This window comes from Anolis carolinensis, chromosome 1 (genome assembly GCF_035594765.1).
Source record: "Anolis carolinensis isolate JA03-04 chromosome 1, rAnoCar3.1.pri, whole genome shotgun sequence".
In the NCBI taxonomy this organism is placed as follows: Eukaryota; Metazoa; Chordata; class Lepidosauria; order Squamata; family Dactyloidae; genus Anolis; species Anolis carolinensis.
In genome coordinates, this window is record NC_085841.1 from 51,675,848 (window position 1) to 51,696,653 (window position 20,806).

Sequence of the window (20,806 nt, forward strand, 5' to 3'; positions counted from 1 at the left end):
TGGAAAAATTCAGTCTTGCTTCATGACACACGATTTTAAAATTGTTTTAATGTCATTCAAGTCATTGAATTTGAAACCACGTAGGTTGTCTTTCAGAGGACCAAAACAAATAAAAGTCAGAAGGGGCCAAATCAGGGCTGTAGGGTGGGTGAGGCACTACTGATCAGCCCATTTTTGCAGTCACCTGGGTTGTGAAAAATGACGTGTGTGGGCACGCATTATTGTGGCGAGGGAGTGTTTTGGGACACACCGGGTGTTACTCTTGTTGATTTTCTTCAACATGGTGCCACAATCATCCGTGAAACCTATGTAACCACATTTAAGAAACTTAAGGAGACAATAAGAATGAAGAGACCACCAAAAGATGTTTGTTCCATCAAGCTTCATCACGATAATGCGCGCCCACACACGTCATTTTTCCCAACCCAGGCGATTGCAAAAATGGGCTCTTCGACTTAGAAAGGGAGATAAGTACCACCCCCCAGAGTTGGATTCAACTAGAATGGAAATGAACTAAAAGGAAATGAACTAAAAGGAAAAGCTTTACCTTTTTAATAAAACTAAAGGGTTTTCCAGATGTAGCTGTACGGGTACTTCTTGAGATATTCAGTATTCTCTACTTAAGAAAGGAATAAGTTATCTTTGCATAGGACAGGGGCAGCCTGGTTCCTCAGGGAACCTACTGTTTTGTTGCTAATAAGAGTTGAAATTGTATTACTTGTCTTTCATTGTCCTTGACTTTTTTGATTAACTGTGGTGGTGGATATCATGAAAACTATGCATTTTTTTGTATTGTCAAAGGCTTTCACGGCTGGAATCACTGGGGTGTTGTGTGGTTTCCGGGCTGTATGGCCATGTTCTAGCAGCATTTTCTCCTGACATTTCACCTGCAACTGCGGCTGACATCTTCAGAAGATCTGATGGTAGTAAAGGAAGTAGAGTATATTTACCTGCAGAATGTCCAGGGTGGGAGGGAAAACCATTGCCTGTTAATCAAGTGTAAAGGGTACAATTAGCAAGCTTGATTTGCATGTGTTGAGTTGGATCCACCCATTAGCATGTGTCTGGGTGGGTGGTGTTCACTAGCCCTTAATAGCTTACTGCCTGGAGACCGCAGGAATCTGCAGCTGTGGACAAGGGACCACCAAACGCAGGACCCAGACACGAATCAAAGAACACAAAAGGCAGTGCAGACTAATTCAGGCAGAAAAATCAGCAATACTAGAATACATGATAAACCAAGCTGGGCAGACACTTCTTTGAGAGCACAGAAATTCTGAACCACTCTGAGAATCACTATGGGGCCGGGCTGTGGCGCAGCTGTTGAGCAGCTGCCTTAAATCACTCTGATCATGAGGTCATGAGTTCGAGGCCAGCCCGTGGCAGGGTGAGCACCCGTCAATTAAAAATAAAAAATAGCCCCTGCTCGTTGCTGACCTAGCAACCCGAAAGATAGTTGCATCTATCAAGTAGGAGATAAGGTACCACTTATAAAGTGGGGAGGCAAGATTAACTAATTTACGACCTGGAATGAGGAAGTGCCGTCAGTGTGGATGATGAAGCAGCTGCTCCCCCCTGTGGCCAGAATCGAACATCCCCTCAGAAGAACGTTAACTTGCCTCTGCGTGTCTCTCAGTCTCTGTTTGATGTGTTTATGGGCATTGAATGTTTGCCCTATGTGTGTTATAATGTGATCCGCCCTGAGTCCCCTTCGGGGTGAGAAGGGCGGAATATAAATACTGTAAATAAATAAATAAATAAATATTTTAGACTACACAAAGAAGCCATCAAAATCCACAGCACATGGACAATTTCAACAGAAAGGAAGAAACAATGGAAAATGAACAAAATTTGTCTACCAGTATTGAAAAACACTAGAATCAAGACAGTGACTAATGCACACCACCAAAACACAGGAGGGCTCCAAGCAGTAAGCAATCAAGGAGCAGTGAACACCACTCAGACACATGCTAATGGGTGGATCCCATTCAACACATGCAAATCAAGATGCTCAATGCACCCTTTACACTTGTTTAACAGACAATGGTTCTTTCTTCCCACCTTGGACATTCCACAGGTATATATACTCCATTTGCTTTGCTACTATCAGATCCTCTGAAGAAGCCAGCCACAGACGCAGGTGAAGCGGCAGGAGAAAATGCTGCTAGAGCATGGCCATACAGCCCAGAAACCACACAACACCCGTATGCATTTTTTTGCTCATCATTTATTGTGTTTGCGTATTTTATATAAAGCTCAAGACAATTATTTTTCCATCGTGGCCCAGGGGGAAAATGTGTCCAACCTTTTGGACACTCCAGCTCTAGACTATTTTGACTAACAGGAATAACATCTGAAACAAAATGTAGGTCTGTGACTCTAGCATTGTCATTTTTATATGTCTCATGTATGATTTTAATGTCTTTGCTGATGAAGAAGTCAGGGATGCTTCAGAAGCTTGCATGATGTATTTGATGCCAATAAAGAGATTACTGTTTTGTTGATTTTGTTTTCTTTTGTTGCGTGGACATGACTATACCAAATGTATTTTCCATAGTTGGATTGTAGGTGTGCAGCTCAATTATTGAAATTATGTTCCCCACTCCCCTAAGACAGCTATGAGATGACTGCAAGACAATCTTGAATTTTCTTGTATCTTCTCTGCAGATGAATTGATCATCTGTAGCTATCCATGAGTGGTTACCATTTTATTGTTTATGCTTTAAGTTCATTAAACATTTCACAATCTAATTTATATATTTGTCTGAAATTACACTGAAAAATGTACCTATTCAGACTTCCATACAAGTTCAATTTAAGAACAAACCTACAGAACCTATTTTGTGTGTAACCTAGAGACTGACTGTGTGAGTCATTTCATGTGTTCTTGAAAAAATGTGATGTCAATCTATTAAACATAATGCATGTATAAAACAAATATATTCACATTAATGTGTATATAAAACAAAGTGTTAAAAACCATTAATATCATATACCCGATATAAAAATGGTCAATAGTAAAGTGTTACATTAGTTCATTTATTCAGAAGAAAGAGTAGTGTTTATTCCCGAATTTTATCACAGATACACTCTTAACTACCACTTAGGATTTCTTCAGCCACACAGTCCTATTTCATTAGGGATGTCACACCCGTTCCATAATGTATGAACAGGTAAAGAGTGCTTGTACCTAGCTTAAAATGGGAGAAAATGGAAAGGGCCTTTCAGCTGCTTCACTGTGTTTGTATTCTATTTTGGAAAAAAAATACCATTTGGACATGTTACAGTCAAGTGATTTGCACAACTCTTGTTTATGACTTTCACTTTAGGGGTGCACTTCCAAATGATTAGAAATTCACCAAGTTCCTATTTTAAACATAAAACACTTCACAAAATACTTCAGTTTATAAAAATATGTGGTCTTCTAAATGAGTCCATTGCCTCTTGAACTCAGATCCCCGCATAGATCTTAAGTAGACTTTTTGATCCTGTTTTCCTTAAGAACACTATTCATGATCTCCGAAAGTGTCTCCAGGGCAGTTTGAAGATAGATCATCTTGATCTGTAAATATAAAAAGTGAGATTATACAAGTGCCAAAATAGATATGTCATACCGATATAAGGGAGAAGTGCTTTGTAAACTAGAAGAACAAGTTCAAACAAACCAATCAAGGAAATAGGATAATTTGCTTAACTTAATTCCAAACATGTTTAGCGCTTTCCCTTTTCCATTTAAGTTCCATTAACCAAGAAGAGGGAGATCCATTTTGTTAAATGGAAATGTCGCAGCATTTCTGTTCATATAAAAATGCTGTTTTATTAATTTGATGAACAGGTGGAATATTATTAGCATCTGGGTAATGAATGTCACGATGAAACACCCAAGATGTGGTAATTGTCCCTTACTAATGACCTATCAGCGGGAGGATGTAAAAGGGCGATGAAAGGTTTCATCTTTCTCTCTCCTGTGCGACTCTGGGGATCTGATCATTTGTAAGGACAAGTGTGAACGTGGATCTGCATATCTTGATTGTACATTTGTATATGTTGCAATGCTGAAGATTAAAGCCTCTGAATATTTTGGATGAAAACCTGAATCTATGAGTTTACTAAACAGTGTGTAGGTAAGGTGGGAAGCTTGCAGTTGGACTCTGCTGATAGGCAGCCTGAAGCATGTTTTTGCTGAGAAAGAACTCTGCTGTATTTTGCTTGTTTCTGGGACACTTGCTATCCAGAGTGCAGCAGTTCAGGGAGATCGTGATTTGGAATCTATAAATCATTTCACAAATCCATCTCGTGGTCCATTTATTATGGTGAGTACCTATACATGCAGCAAGCACAAAATCAAGACATTCAAGAGCAATATTTGAAGTCTTGTAAGCAATCTAAGTAAGAAAGCAAACAACAGAGTCATAAAGAACAATGAGACATACAGAGATTACTTGTGGAACGCTGTATGCACCCCAAAAACTGCTCAGAAAGGTTTTCCTAATATTCCAAAGCACAATGATGATAAATCTCTGATGGTGGATGATGTTCCTTCAGCAAGAGAACACAGATGGTTTATTCTTTACCTGACAAATTTTAAAGATCTCAGATGAGCAAAAGCTGCTAATCAGGACAATGATCACTTCTTTTCAGAAAGACGACTTTGTCCTAAACTGAAGATGAAATTAGGACACAGAGGAATCGGATCTGGATTTTCTGGCTCAATGTGAGCTATCTTACTGAACTGGAGAGTGCCATTACATAAAATACTGTATGCCACAAGAGATCCAGGATAGCAGCTCAGTTATCAATTTATAACTGATATTATTTATCAATTCAACCAGAAGGCTGAAAAAGTCATATTAATTGTAAAAGGTTTCCACCAGCAGAACAACTGAAAAATAAGAGGGAGAATTACTACTTCAGTGTTAGTTACACTTTGTAATTAATAGGGAAAGGGGGATTTATGCTTACCTTCATATGCTGTGCCACACCAGATGCAATAGAAATATTCTTTCCTTAAATATGCTGTCAGAATTTGCAACTTTTCTGATTCCTGTTTTTATTAAAAAGCACAGCAGAATTATTGTACATATTAATACAAAATGTCCACTAAAGTTATTCTAGCAATCCAAGGTGCACATGACCTTAGATTTAGAAATGTATATCAGAATCCTGTTATGCCTTTATGCTCGAATAAAAGCTGCTACTCATGTGGCTACCTTTTTTTGGACAACATCAGTGTATCCTATTCAGAACTGTGCATAATCTTGAAGGGTGTGCATCAAATTTGTGAGTGAAGAGCTGGATTGACTGTTGCATAATGGTAAAGTGCATTACCATACTACTGGCAGTGCAATGGTAATCTAGTTTCACTTATATAACATTATGCTATCCAAGCGATGAACAAGTTCTTGGACATTATCTTTCATCAGTGGGATCCAGAGTATCCACAGGACCTTCCTACTGGAACAAGGAGGGGGTATTTTTTCTAATTCCCTTTTGCACTTGCAGAGATGCTCTCGGTTGCCTTCCTGCTTCCTCCTGTTCTTTAGGAACTGACTGACTTACTCATTTATCTCAGGTGGTACCTCAAAGTGTTCACTCAGTGACAGCTCATTCCTCTTTTGCCTTACTTGTGTAGAGAAGCAGAGGGAGAAACAAAATGACTGTTTAATCTCAATTTTTTTAAAAAAAGCAGGTGTCAGGATGTTAGGTGCCACATAACATAGGAGGGCAATCTATGGCTCTCTGGGTGTTATTTTGATCCAAACTTGCAAACTCTTTCATTAGCTACTCCAGCTAAAGCTGACACAAGTTGGAATCTAATAATACCTGGAAAACTGCTTTGCCCACTGTTGTGCTATCTTAGTAGTATTTGCATGTTAAAAGGGTTCAGAGGAATGAAGCATAGTTATTGAGCAGCTGTGTTGCTGGAAGGGTACATGGCATTAAACAACTGAAAAGTAACCCTGATTGAGGAAACCACAAGAATCCCAAGCACACCAAGCAGCTTACTGGAGATTACTTCCTGGCCTCAAATATTGGTGTGTGCTAAATGAAACCAGATGCAAAATGTTTACTTAAGCTTCCCAATGGGACACATGTTACTGAGATACAATTACATGCAGCCCAGTGTATTTTCATCCACCACTTCGATTTCAAGTTGTTAACTAATATTAGAGATGGAATTTTCCCCCAAAGGATGTTGCATAATTATCAAAAGTATGTACATAAATACAAAGTCAAACCCAATGTCATTCAAAAGGACAGCAATTTTTGAAAACAAAGCAAAAAGGAAGGAAGGGCTCCATCAAATACAGGTGCAGGGATAAAAAATGCAACTTTCCGGCTACTTTTTGCAATTTCAGGAGCACAACCAAAAAAATTAAGCAGTATGTATCATGTGATAATATACTGGCTAACATGAAAATAATCAACTGACCCTGAAAATCTACTGTAGAAGAAAGTATTTCATGCAGCATTTTTTATTCAGTTATCTCTGGGTTTCTCTGCACTACTTCATTTATTCCTAGGTAGCAAAGAAATATCAGCAAGACGTGAAGAATGGCCAAAAGCTGCCACTATTTTATCACAAGGATGCCCACAAGGATGCTCCCGCTTTTCTGGTTTCCCTCCTCATTGGGAACAGCAAATACCACCCACATCACATTCCAGGTCCCTGAATAGCAGAGGTGGATGGAGAGACAAAAAAGATGCAGTGTGGTGCCAAATCTCCACTGCCATTAAACAGAACAGGACTACTGAAAGAATATAAAGGCCACCCAAAGCCTGGTTGGCTCCAAAAGAAACAAAAGGGCCCAAATACTTCAAAGCAGGCCTGCACAACTTGGTAGCTGTCAAGGGCCAATATTTTAAAAAAAACTTCTACAGGCCACTCCTCCATTCATGCTTAATCAAAATAGGTTGCATCTTGGCCACCAATTTGCCCTGCCCGTCTGTACTGCTCCCTTTTCCTGCATGAGGCTGGCAAAGGGGCTGATCGGCTCTTCCCTTACCTGCCTTCCGCAGGCCGCAGGGAAGTCCTTTGTGGGCTGCATCTGGCCCATAGACTGTATGTTGTGCAGACTTGCCTTAAAGAATAGTGATATGCACAGCCAGCTAAAGAAGCTGGACATGCTAATTGAAATGTTAGCTCAAGTGGAAAGAAATGGAGAAAGCCAATCCTAATCTGATGTAAAGCTTGGCAAATTTACAATTTTTGAAAAACTACAATTTCCCAACCAGCATAGCTCTTCAAAAGGGAAGAGAAAACAGGTGTGAGGGGGCAATTTATCAGCAGAGATCCGAGTAGATGGACTGAGGGTGGCAAGGGCCATGGCAGAAACGAAACGTTGTTTAGCATTTAAGATTCTTGTTGTTTTCCCACACAGTATTTGGTTTAATAATTACCATGGTTCACTAAAAAGTGGAATTAGCCGCTTCCACAATATTAGAAGACAGGCTTACTTGGTGTTCTTCCTCCTCCTCCTCCTCCTCTTCCTCTTCTTCCTCTGCATCTTCTTTTTCATTGTTTGATATTATCCAATACCAAATCTCTTTGGGGAGTTCAAGGCCCTTAAGAATGCAGAAAGAATTGACATTCTACTTTGGTAGGTTCTTAGCAACTTGGTAATAGAAAAAAATACTAATTTCCTTTAACATTCCAAATATACTTAAAAAGTATAGCAAAAACAACTTAAAATTGCAAAGGAATCCACATAGGATTTGCAAAGTCTTGTAATAGCTCCTTTAGTCTATAAAGATTATAGGAATATTTTTAAGGAAAAAATCTCAATGAATAATCAATTATTTGTGATGGGAATTTCTGAAGAAGTATAGGTATCTTATCAAAGCTTTTTTGCAGCACTGAAAAGCTGAAATTTGTTAAGGAGGAGCAATTTTCACATTCTCAATTAAAAACAGTTTCTAAATATAAACTTACTTTTTGCACATCTAATTGTTGACAGGCTTTCTGACTTTTCTCAAGGTCTCGTTTGACTTGCAGCTGCTCTTGTTTTGTCCTCAGTCTCATTCTTTTAATTAAAATAATAAGCAGAAAAGTCAGTTCTGCAAATGTACTGTGAGCCTGAAAGAAAAGACTGCAATTCTATTCCATACCTACATAGTGTATCTCAATAAATGAAAGCATTCAAGTTATTACTGTTTGAGCAGAAAATCTATGCACATTATTCTCAAAATATAATTAACTATACTTTTCTTAAGAAAGTCATTAAAATAGAAACCTCCTTCCCTGTAAGTCAACATTAGAGGACTAACCCAATCTATATGTGTACTTTGTATCCCAGGCTAAAGTATGATTTGGTTTATGTTTTATGTATACTTTTTCCTTCTTGGGTTAGAAAGAGACAAGACAATCTAACACCAGACAACTACAATCCCTTACCATTTGTTTTGCTGGCTGGGGCTGATAGCAGTTGTAGTCTTAAAACATTAGGGGGACTTTGAGGAGATGTCTAGCCTTGCTCTACAGGTTAATCTACCACATGACATATTCATAGGAAGCTTTTTCCAAATCAAGCCAGATACAGGATTTCAAAGAAACCAGACTAACTGGAGATGCCAGAAATTAAGCCTAGGACTTTGTGGTCTGAACCACATTGAACTGTTACTCGTCTCCTAAACATACAAGTGTTATTTCAGGTTTAAAAATTGTAAGAATTTGAGTCTTCCTCATTACTTGAAGAGGTCAGCTGTTTGCTGTTCTGCTTGCTTTTTCATATGCATTTTTCTTCTATAGTTTTCCAGGTTTTCGGCAGCTTTCCGTTTTTTTACTTCTTCATGTCCAAGCCCGCTCCTACCTGTTCCAAATTCAAAACACAACTATAACAAGATAAGCTGCACCATGTTTGAATTAAAAAATATAGAGGGTAGATTTGTCACAAACCTGTGGTAATGTTGAGAGGAATGGGCTCAACAATCCCTTTCCCTGCAGAAAATGAAAACACAGTTGATGTTGAAAAGCACTCAGCACAGGAGCTAGCTTTCATGTGTTCTCTCTTATATTTCACATACATATCACAACCTATTCCCCCTGATCACAAAAATGACATCCATTAAAGGATAATGGAGCAGACAGCTTGCCTTTTCTGAAATTCGAACTTTTAAAACATTGTGGTTTTTCACAATGCTATGTGGTTTTTCCAAGTCTCTGTCAGCTCCTCTCAAGAGGCTTTGCTACTCTGATATACAGGCTGTCTCAAAAAAAAAGGTGGGCCCATTTGAAATTGCTGTATCTCTGTAACCATGAACTACTCATGAATGAAAGCATTTGTTACTTGAAATGGTGGGGCACAAAGTTTCAAACAATCAGTTAGATGCCTTTCCCAGCACACAAACAGCCCTTAGCCTCAGTCATAAGGCCTCATGAAATATTCTCCATTTGCAGTTATTTTTTAGATTTGTTTTGGGCTCAAAATGGTTAATAAAACTTTGTAACTTCATAGCTCATTAAACCATTTGTAACTTTTTGTGTAATAGTAACATGTTGTCATTGTGAAAAATCCTATTTTGTATACGAGCCCATCATTTTCAAACAACCTGTATATTATCGAAGGCTTTCATGGCCGGAAAATGCATAACCTGTATATTATATTGGCTTGATAAACTTTTTTTTCCATTTGAAAACACCAGTTTTTCCTTGATATAATGGCAAAGCATGAAATTGATTGTTTTTCCTCCATATCAAGAGGATGCAACAAACACGTCTAGGTATTGTTTTAGTGGCATAGAAAACTGGCTCACTTGCCAAATCCATTGCTCTACACCTGCAGCTACTAAAGCAATCAGTCTCTTCACTGAAATTGATTCTTAACTTTCCCAGTATTTGGAAGCTTCATCACTTTCAGGACAGAACCTTTGTACAAACACAGGTTGCAAACAGACTTCTTTGGAGGTAGGCTTATAGGACTTCTTGTTGGACTGGAATTCCCATGATTCCTCTCCACAGATGATGTAGCCTGAGGTTGATGAGAACTGCAGTCTGGCAACATCTGATAAAATCATATATTCTTCACTTCATTTTAAGTACTGTATTAGAACACCAGATGCTGGTAACATAGAGAATGATAGAGGTAGAAGAGACCCCAAGAAGAGACTTCCCTCAATCTAGACGCTATGCTCCTATTGATGCAGCCTAGAATCATAGTGGATTTTTTTAAGCGACGACCTTACAGTCGCATCTTGAAAACTGTAAATTGAAAAACTCACCACTTTTGCCAAGGGGCTGCCCAGTTTTGTAGCCCATCTTCTGAAGCATGGCAAAACCTTTGTTTTCATTGCCCAATGCAATATTTAAAACGGTGTCACGTTGTTCTTTTTCCTGTTCTTTTATACTTTTCTGCCTACTTTTCTCATTGGCTTCTTTTTGTTTTTCTTCTTTCTTAAAGGTTTCTTTCATGCGCCTTGGCAATGGTATTCCTGGCCTGACATCCTGGCTGAGCAAAAGCAAAACAATAATAGATTATAAAGAGTATAATGTAGAAAATCCTGCCTGAAACATATTTTTATGCTCATTAATATCATTATTAGATTTAATTTTGTACATTGCTGACAGATCTGGTTTTGATATTTGTATTTTGTGATCCAGCATGGTGTAATGGTTTGAGCATTGGACTACGACTCTGGAGAACAGAGTGCGACTCCATGTTTAGTTATGGAAACTTTCTCAGCTTCAGAGAAAACCAAAAGCAATTCTTCTCAAAGCAAATGCCAAGAAAACCCCATGATAACTTCACCATAAGGTTGCCAAAAGTTGGAAAGAACACAACAATGATATTGTGAGTCAATTTGTGTCATTCCAAGTTACTAATATAAAAAGATGATAGAGATACATTTGGATTGTCATCTAAGATATCACCAACTATATTTCTGCCTTTCCTAGTATTCCTGGTTCTGCACAAAGATCTTGGGTAACATTAGAATGTTGTTGTTATTAATATAGCCATTAAAATGGCATATAAGTAAAACCTTTAATCTACTACCAAATATTTCTTGAGTATCTAAAATGGTGCAAAGGCATTTTAACCAAAGCTACCATATTTACCAGGCAATGATGAGCATTAAGTGTAGAAAATTGATCTACTTACTTAGTATTAATAAAGGAATCAGACATGTAGTCGTCTTCTTCATCATCCATGCTCTGTATCAATATTCAGCTTCAATCGCTTTGCTTATAAATGATATTTTGTTAGTTTTTAGAATGCACTGAAATATTTAGGTTTTTAAAAATTAGAAAATTTTAACTGGCCTATTTCTTATAATAACTCTCCATTAAGAATTAGTAGTAACTGCAGATCACAAAACGTCGTGAAATTCTGGAGAGCGTTCGGATTCTTCAAATTCTTCTCTTAGCAAGATCTGCTCCACATCATTTCCAAGTCTCTATTACAGAAAAAAAGAGTCCATCAATATTATATGGCATAAAGATTTCAGGATCAGATTTGACACACAAACATATTCCCCTGAGCCAATACATGATGTACTTGGTGGACTCTAGTGTACATAGGTATTAAAAATACTGATAATAAATCAGCATTTGCAAGGCTTGCTAAACAGGCTGATTTTCCTTTCTAGCTGAAGTATTATTATTTTTCAGAATCCATGTGTAAACACTGGCTTCTTTTTCTCACCAGGCTTAACCCATAGCGGCCTGGATCTCACTATCCACCAAGGCAACATAACCACTGTTGAAACTGGTGTCTTTTCCTGTTTCCCACCTTATATGCTGCCCCTCATAACTAACCCCAACCCTTAGTTCAGTGGTTCTCAACCTGTGGGTCCCCAGATATTTTGGCCTTCAGTTCCCAGAAATCCTAACAGTTGGTAAACTGGCTGGGATTGAGTTGTAGGCCAAAACACCTGGGGACCTACAGGTTGAGAACCACTGCCTTAGTATATAAGGGAAAAGTCTGATTATTTGAATCAGAGCAAAGAACAAATTTTCCCAGTACCTTGTTTCCCACAGTTGCCAAAATAGAAACTCACAAATGGGGCATGAGGGCAATGGCTGTATCCTACTAATTTGCTACTAACAGCTGGAACTGGGGTTCATCTACAGCAGTGGTTCCCAACCTTTTTTTTTACCAGGGACCACTCTCCAACATTAGCACTAAAGGCGTTACAAATCAGTTTTTGGTCAACCTTAGATTTGGTTTGGTTATTTGGGGTGCTGAATCAGAAAATTGCATTGGATAGACCACATCAGCTCTAGTCTCTGGTACAGAACATATGCATCCAGTAGTCGCCATCTACTCGCCCACAGAAAACCATATTTAATCATCTAGACCTGATGTCGTCGATCCAATGCAATGGTCAGCTCTGCAAAAAGACGTGAAAATAAAATAAAATAAAAATAAATAAAGAGGGAGGAGGTTCACGGACTGGATATTCATTCTTGCAGTCCAGCAAGATCTACAGTGTACAAGAGTCATCTGTACGTTTTAAAGAACATTTGAATGAACTTTTGGCAGTGGACTTGACTACAGCCTAGGAATGGATATCAAATGAGATTTTGTAACTTTATTGAACATTTAAACTGTGCTGTGTTATCTATTATGTTGTTGCCAGTTTTACCATTTTTCTATTAGGAATGTTTGCGGTGTGATAATAATGCTTATTTTTATGCTCTGTAATGTTTTTTGTTACATGTTTGTGGGCCGCTTAGAGTCCCGGTTGGGAGAAAACCGGGATAAAAATAAATGAATAATAATACAATTCATGTGGTTTGATAGCACTTTCACTGCCTGTGGCTCAATGCTATGGACTCAAGGGAGCTGTAGTTTTATAAGGCTTTTAGCCTACTCTGCCCAAAGTGCTGGTGCCTCACAAAACTACAACTTCCAGGATTTCATAGCATTGAGCCCTAAAGTGGTGTCAAACTGCATTAATTCCTAATGTGATCTATTACTAGCCACTCATCTGCAATGCCTTAAGCCAGTGGTTCCCTGGTGTTTGGGGCTTCAACTCCCAGAGCTTCTCCAACGGCCAGGCATTCTGGGAGCTGAAGTCCTAAGCATCTGGAGGGCCAAAGGTTGGAAACCACTGCGCCCTGGCCCATTCCTCCCAACCTACTTCCCAGGTTTCCCTCTTACCATTGAGCAGCCGCTTTGAGCAATGCTCCCTTCGCCAGTCGCCAGCCGCGCATGCGTACCTGCAGTGGCCCCCTTGCTTCCTGAATCCCTAGTGCGCATGCGCCTCGGCCGGTGTTTCCTCAGCTGGCTGTGTCGGGAAGATCTGTTGCTATCCTATACGCCGGGAATGGCGTCGTCGGGTGTTTGTTGCCTTTTGCCAAGAGCCGAGGACTATCAGAAAAGGTCGGTGTGTGAGAAGCAAGGAGTGCTTCCTCCGGGGAAGCGTAAGGAAGGGAGTAATACAAGGGGAAGCGAGAAGGGGGGGGGGGGGCTTTGGTGAGGGAGAGAAGAACCGCAGCGTCTACGGGTGCGGAACTGGGACAAATTAGGGCGGAAGGGGTGCTTCGGCCATCAGCTCAGGAGAGAGCATTGAAAAGAAGCTGGTCTTTGGTGAGGTGAGGGTGCTGCCTTTATCCGTCAGGCGGCAAGGCCCAGTGATGGGAGACAGTAATCTGCAGTGCTGGTACCCGAATCCTCTCAGAGCCCCCCTTTTGGGGGCGGGAGAGTGAGCAGTAGACCTGGGACCCGGCGTTTGCGGCCCATATGTTGTTTGCACTGTGTTATGTTCCCTATAAAGCTTGGGGCTTTATAGACTTTGGGGAAATACCTCCGATCTGTCATTCAGCCCTAGGGGTTTCCAGCCGTTGTTCTCCCATAGATTTGACGCTTCAGCTCCCGAAACTGCTGTCCTATGGACAAGATCATAAGGGCCATCCAGTTCAGCTCCATTCTGCCATGCTGGAAGACACAATCACAGCACTCCTGACAGATGGCCATTCAGGCCCCTTCCACAGAGCTGAATAATTTTCTGTTTTGAACATTTTCTGCTTTGAACTGGAATATTTGGCAATGTGGACAGTTCAAAGCAGATATTATGGGATTTTTTGCTGTGATATTTTGGGTTATATGGCTGTGCAGAAAGGCCCCCAGTTTCTGCTTAAACACCTCCAGATAAGGAGAGACTACCACCCTGTGAGGCAGCATATTCCACTGCCAAATAGCTCTTACCATCAGGAAGTTCTTCCTAATGTTTAGATGAAAATTTCTTTCCTGCAATTTGAACCCATTCCTCCATGTCCTAGGGCCCTTCCACACAGCCGTATAACCCAGAATATCCAGGCAGAAAATCCCACAATATCAGCTTTGAATTGGAATATCTGATGGCCCTTCCACACAGGCATATAACCCAGAATATCCAGATAGAAAATCCCACAATATCAGCTTTGAACTGGGTTATCAAGTCCACACTGCCATATATTCCAGTTCAAAGCAGATATTGTGGAATTTTATTCAGCTGTGTGGAAGGGGCCTGAGTCCACATTGCCATATAATCCAGTTCAATGTGGATTTTATCCAGCTGTGTGGAAGGGACCTGAGGCCCCTTCCACACAGCAGAATAAAATCTCACATTATCTGCCTTGAACTGGAATATACGACAGTGTGGACTCAGTCCACACTCAGATAATGTGGGATTTTCTGCCTTGATATTCTGGATATAGGGCTGTCTGCAAGGGCCCTTAGAATCCAGATCAGCAGAAAATAAGCTTTCCGCAATGTAACATCCTTTGAAATATGTAATCATGACTATCAGGTCTCCTGTCAGCTTGTTTAAAAATATATTTTTATTGGTATATATAAGAATTAAAGTACAACGAAAGAGTGAGAACAATGTTTGTTGAGAAAGTATAGAAAAAATAAGAGATATATTTAGAAAAAAGGGGAGGGAAGAGAAGTGGGAAAATGGGAAAGAAAACACACACACACACACACAAAACAAATTTAAAAATCAAAAAGATATGAAAAGGTGAAAAAAATAAAAATAAAGAAAAAATATGTATACATAATACAGTAGAGTCTCACTTATCCAACATAAACGGGCCGGCAGAATGTTGGATAAGCGAATATGTTGGATAATAAGGAGGCATTAAGGAAAAGCCTATTAAACATCAAATTAGGTTATGGTTTTACAAATGAAGCACCAAAACATCATGTTAGACAACAAATTTGGCAGAAAAAGTAGCTCAATATGCAGTAATGCTATGTAGTAATTACTGTATTTATGAATTTAGCACCAAAATATCACGATATATTGAAAACATTGACTACAAAAATGCGTTGGATAATCCAGAACATTGGATAAGCGAGTGTTGGATAAGTGAGACTCTACTGTATATGTGTGTGTGTGTATATATATGTATATATGACTTCCATCTTATTTATTTATTTCCAACATTTATATCCCGCCCTTCTCACCCGAAGGGACTCAGGGCGGCGTACACAATTGGCAACAATTCGATGCTCACACATAATTAAAACATAGCAATGAAAATCCAATTAAAACAATATAAAAATATAAAACATATGGTTAAAAATCCGTTCATCCAAAATCCTCGTGCTGTAGCCGTAAATCAGTCCGGGTCGTCTTTATCATTTAATCTTCGAAAGCCTGGGCACATAGCCATGTTTTCAGGGCTTTTCTAAAACTCAAAAGGGTTGGGGCTTGTCGTATATCTCTGGGGAGGGTGTTCCATAACCGAGGAGCCACGATCAAAATGCCCTGTCCCTCGTCCCTGCCAGCCATGCTGACCAGATGACCTTAAGGATCTTCCTGGCTCATAGGAGGAGATACGTTCCAACAAGTAGATTGGGCCAGAACCATCTTCACCTTTGCATTTCCGTTTCTAAGAAAAAAGAAAGAGGATGAAAAAGAAAAACAATCTCTTATTTGGAAGTGATAAGGACAAACAATCAAAAAATTGTCCTTTATATGGCTTGAGTCAATGATTCTTTACTTCTCGTTAAGTAATAAGAAGAGAAACACAAAAGGGGTCTACCTTTTGTCCTTTAATTGATACTAATCAGCTTCTTTTCCTTTCAAATTCCTCTACTTTGGACCACTCTGTGTATTTTATCGGGTTTCCTGTATTTTTCTTTGATAAAAAAGTTAGTTTGTCCATGTCCTTGATCTCTCTCACTTTCTGTATCCATTCTTCCGTATTTGGTATTTCCTTTTGCTTCCACTGTTTTGCAAAGCTAATTCTTGTGGCTGTGGTTAAGTATGTGAACAAGATATCATCATTGGTGTCTAAATGAATGTCCCGATAAGTTATACCTATACCTATACCTAATAGATAATGTTCCACTTTCCTGGGGAATTTTGTTTTGAGTATTTGTTGACAAATTGCATGGATTTTCTCCCTTTTTTAAAATTTCTTTACATGTGGAAAAACTGCCTTCTTGTTCCTTACATTTCCAGCAGGTTTTTTTTTTTAGTATTAGTGTACATTTGGTTTCATTTTTTTGGCGTGATGTATCATCAATGGAACATCTTTAGCCAGTTCTCTTTCAAGTCCATTGCATATGTGTATTTTAATTATTTTAGTCCAAATTAATTCCTATTATGAGAGGGTTATTGTTCTTAAAATTTCAGCCCATTTTATCATACAGCTTTTACTGTTTCCCCTTCTGTAAGACAATTCCAATAATTTGTTACAGATTTTTGTTTTCTGTTTCTAAAATTTTGTCCCAAAATTGCTCGCTTTGACCAAAACCAATTTTTCTAGCTTTGTTATACTGCTCTTTAATGTGCAAATAGTGTAGCCAGGAAATATGAGTGAATTTTTGTTTAATCTCTTCATGAGGTTTCAAGGTTGTTGAGCCTTTTATTAGTAAGTCCTTGTATGTTGACCATTTAGACCAGCCTAATAATCTTCTTTGTTTGGCCTCCATAGTGGATAGCCATAATGGAGTCTTTAAATGAAAGGTCTCTTGTCAGCTTTGATTTCTCCAAGATGAACATATCCAGCTCCCTCAGCCATTCTTCGTAGGTCTTGGCTTCCAAACCTTTGAATATTTTGGTTGCCTTTCTCTGGACGATCTTCTTGCTTGTCAATTGAATGTGGGAGATATCAACAGCCATAGCTGTGTCTGGGGCTATGACGAAGATGATAGAAGTGGCGAAGCAGTTCTAACGTGGGCCGACAATAGTAGAATGAGTCTCCTCCATGACAGTAAATTACCACCATCTTTCAATAGCGGCCGATGGAAGCGTGGTTATAACCCTGATCTGATTTTTGTAAAGGAAAGCATAAGCCACCAATGCGTCAAAAGGGTATTAAACTCGATACCTAACACACAACACAGACCAATATGCTGCGTAGCATATGCAGCTGTAAGACCAAAAAGTGTCCCATTCCGCAGAAGATATAACTTCAATAAAGCTAACTGGACAAAGTTTACAGAGACCATGGAAGCTGCTATTTCTGATATAGAACCTTCTATAGAAAATTATGACCTGTTTGTAGAAGCTGTGAAAAGATCCTCAAGGCTCTCAATCCCTAGAGGCTGTCGCACAAGCTACCTACCAGGCCTAAACGAAGAATCGCTAAATCAGCTACAGGAATATCTCAGACTATTTCAAGAGAATCCATACAGTGATGGGACTATAGCAGCAGGTCAAAAACTATCTACAGCCTTAGCTAATGCTAAGAAAGACCGTTGGATAGAGCTGCTTGAGAACCTTGACATGTCCAAGAGTAGCCGAAAAGCCTGGCAACTGCTGAGACGCCTGGATAGTGATCCTGTGATCAACCATGGACACGCAAACGTGACACCAGACCAGATAGCTCACCAGCTAATTCAGAATGGGAAAACCAACCACAGTAGAATAAAGATGAAAATCAACAGGGTGCCAGAACTTGAAACCCACCAGTTGTCTTCTCCTCTAAACCTGAAAGAACTCAGAGAAGCCATCAAGCGATGTAAGACTGGTAAAGCACCTGGCCTAGACGACCTGATGATGGAGCAAATCAAACACTTGGGCCCCAAAGCTGAAAACTGGCTTTTGAAATTCTACAATCAATGCTTGGCACACAAACAGATTCCCAGAGCATGGAGGAAAACTAAGATCATTGCCATTTTAAAACCTGGTAAAGATGCCTCCAATGCCAGGAACTATCGACCAATCTCCCTCTTATGTCATCTATATAAAGTCTATGAGAGGGTGCTATTAAATCGACTAGAACCTGTTATCGAACCCAAGCTTATTCCACAACAAGCAGGTTTCAGACCAGGGAAAAACTGTACAGGTCAAATTCTTCATCTGACTGAGCATATTGAGGAAGGCTATGAGAAAGGCTGCATTATGGGAACAGTTTTTGTGGACCTTACGGCAGCCTATGACACGGTGCAACATAGAAAAATGCTGCATAAAGTCTACCATATTACCCGGGACTTTGATTTTACAAAAACTGTCCAGACCCTCATAGAAAACCGCAGCTTCTATGTGGAGTTTCAGGGCCAGAAAAGCAGATGGAGGAGGCACTAGAATGGTTTATCCCAAGGCAACGTTCTTGCACCGACCTTATTTAACATCTTCACGAACGACCAGCCACAACCACCACTCACAAAGAGTTTTATATATGCTGATGACCTTGGCCTCACAACACAAGCGAAAGATTTTGAAACAGTTGAAAAGCAACTCACGAATGCCTTGAAAGATCTCTCCAGCTACTACAAAGAGAACCACCTGAAGCCTAACCCTGCCAAGACACAAGTGTGTGCTTTCCACCTACGTAACCGTGAAGCCAACAGGAAACTGAAAGTTACTTGGGAAGGCCAAGAACTCGAACACTGTTTCCATCCTAAATATCTTGGTGTCACCATAGATCGAACATTAACATATAGGAAACACTGCATGAACACCAAGCACAAAGTAGCTGCACGCAACAACATCCTGCGGAAACTGACTGGCAGCTCATGGGGTGCAGACCCACAAGTAATAAGAACATCAGCCCTGGCCTTGTCTTTCTCAACTGCTGAGTACGCCTGTCCTGTCTGGCAAAAGTCTGCCCATGCGAAGCAGGTGGACATAGCACTTAATGAAACATGCAGAATAATCACAGGATGCTTTAAACCTACACCTGTTGATAAACTCTACAAGTTAGCTGGCATTGCCCCTCCTGACGTGCGACGGGAAGTTGCTGCTAACTGTGAGAGAAATAAGGTTGAACACTGTGAAAGCCACCCACTGCATGACTATCAGCCTCCTCCCACCAGACTCAAATCAAGGAAGGGCTTCATGAGAACCACCACTCCTCTTGATGTTCCTCCAGCAACAGCAAGGGTGTCCCTCTGGGCAGCTAAACCTGGCAATTCTAACTGGATGGCCCCCCATGAGGGTCTTCCTCCAGGGACAAACCAAGAATGGGCAACTTGGAAGTCCCTGAACAGACTCAGAAGTGGAGTGGGCAGATCTAAAGACAACTTGGCAAGGTGGCACTACCTGGAGGAATCCTCCACCTTGTGTGACTGTGGAGCTGAACAAACAACTCCGCATATGTATGCTTGCCCACAATGTCCTGCCTCATGCACGGAGGAGGAGTTGTTTAAAGCTACGGACAATGCGGTTGCTGTTGCCCGTTTTTGGTCTAAAACTATTTAGTTGCTGGTGATTTCCTTTTTTTTCATCATTTTAAAATGTATTTGTTATGCAATGCTTTTGACACGAAATAAATAAATAAATTGAATGTCCTTGAATTGTGGTGTCCAGAACTGGACACAGTATTATTCCAGGTGAGGTCTGGCCAAAGCAGAATAGAGTGGGACTATAACCTCACTCAATCTCAACACTATACTTCTCTTTCTTTAGTGCAGCCCAGAATTGCATTGGCTTTCTATGGCCCCTAGCACACAACTGAATAAAGTCCCATATTTTCTGCTTTGAACTGGAATATATGGCAGTGTGGACTCAGATAACCCAGTTCAGAGCAGATATTGTGGAATTTTCTGCCTTGATATTCTGGGCTATATGACTGTGTGGAAGGGCCCTTAGCTGCATCATCACACTGTTGACTTCATTTACAAATAAAAGTGATTCTGATGATCATGTCTCCTCTTCACTTTCTCTCCAGCAAGCTAAACATACCCAGCTCTTTAAGACACTCCTCATAGAGCATGGTCTCCAGACCTTTGATCATTTTAGTCACCCTCCTCTGGGTAGGTTCCAGCTTGTCAATATCTCTCTTAAATTGTGCTGCCCAAAACTAGACATTCATGTTTCAGGTGAGGTTTGACCAAGGCAGAAGTCAGAGGACCAGGACTCCCCTTGATCTAGAGACCATACTCCTTTTGATGTAGTCTAGAATCGTATTGGCTTCTTTATTAGCTGCATCACACTGTTAACTCATGCTCACTCTGTGGTGTACTGAGGGCCCTTCCACACAACCATAAAACCCAGATTATCAAAGCAGATAATCCACAATATCTGCTTTGAACTGGGTTATCTGAATCCACATTGCCATATAATCCAGTTCAATTTGGATTTTATACAGCTGTGTGGAAGGGCCTTAGACTCCTAGATCCCTTTCACATGGACCGAGGGCCCTTCCAGATAGACCCTTTATCCCAGGATCTGATCCCAGATTTTCTGTTTATCCCAGATTATTTGGCAGTGTGGACTCATATACAGTAATCCAGTTTAAATCAGAATATCTGATGTCAGATCCTGGGATAAAGCGCCTATCTGGAAGGGCCCTGATTTAAAGCCAGATGTCACCCATCCTAGATCTGTGCATTTCATTTTTATTGTCTAAGTATAATGCAATACCATATATTTCTCCCTGTTGAAATTCCTTTCGTTAGTTTTGCACCAGCTCTCTGAGCAAAAA

At 40.0% G+C, this 20,806-nt stretch overlaps 2 protein-coding genes across 3 annotated transcripts in view; one reads left to right on the top strand and one right to left on the bottom strand.

Annotated features, from left to right (window-relative positions):
- Positions 1-3,018: 3,018 nt before the first annotated feature.
- Positions 3,019-13,232, bottom strand: gpatch11 (G-patch domain containing 11). 2 transcript variants are annotated; one of them, XM_062974345.1, is made up of 9 exons: positions 13,101-13,232; positions 11,097-11,391; positions 10,219-10,441; positions 8,897-8,938; positions 8,690-8,810; positions 7,934-8,024; positions 7,459-7,566; positions 4,963-5,044; positions 3,019-3,562 (listed from the first exon to the last, which is right to left on the bottom strand). In XM_062974345.1, the coding sequence occupies exons 3-9, from the start codon at positions 10,406-10,408 to the stop codon at positions 3,507-3,509; spliced, it is 690 nt and encodes a 229-aa protein (XP_062830415.1). In that variant the 5' UTR covers positions 10,409-10,441; positions 11,097-11,391; positions 13,101-13,232; the 3' UTR covers positions 3,019-3,506. The 2 variants fall into 2 exon arrangements, with proteins under 2 accessions (XP_062830415.1, XP_062830412.1); XM_062974342.1 differs by having other exon boundaries at positions 10,219-10,445.
- heatr5b (HEAT repeat containing 5B) overlaps positions 13,192-20,806 on the top strand; it is a 62,108-nt gene continuing 54,493 nt past the window's right edge. Inside the window, exon 1 of the mRNA XM_062974321.1 lies at positions 13,192-13,322. The gene's annotated coding sequence lies outside the window, so the exon portion shown is untranslated. The remainder of the gene's footprint in view (positions 13,323-20,806) is intronic.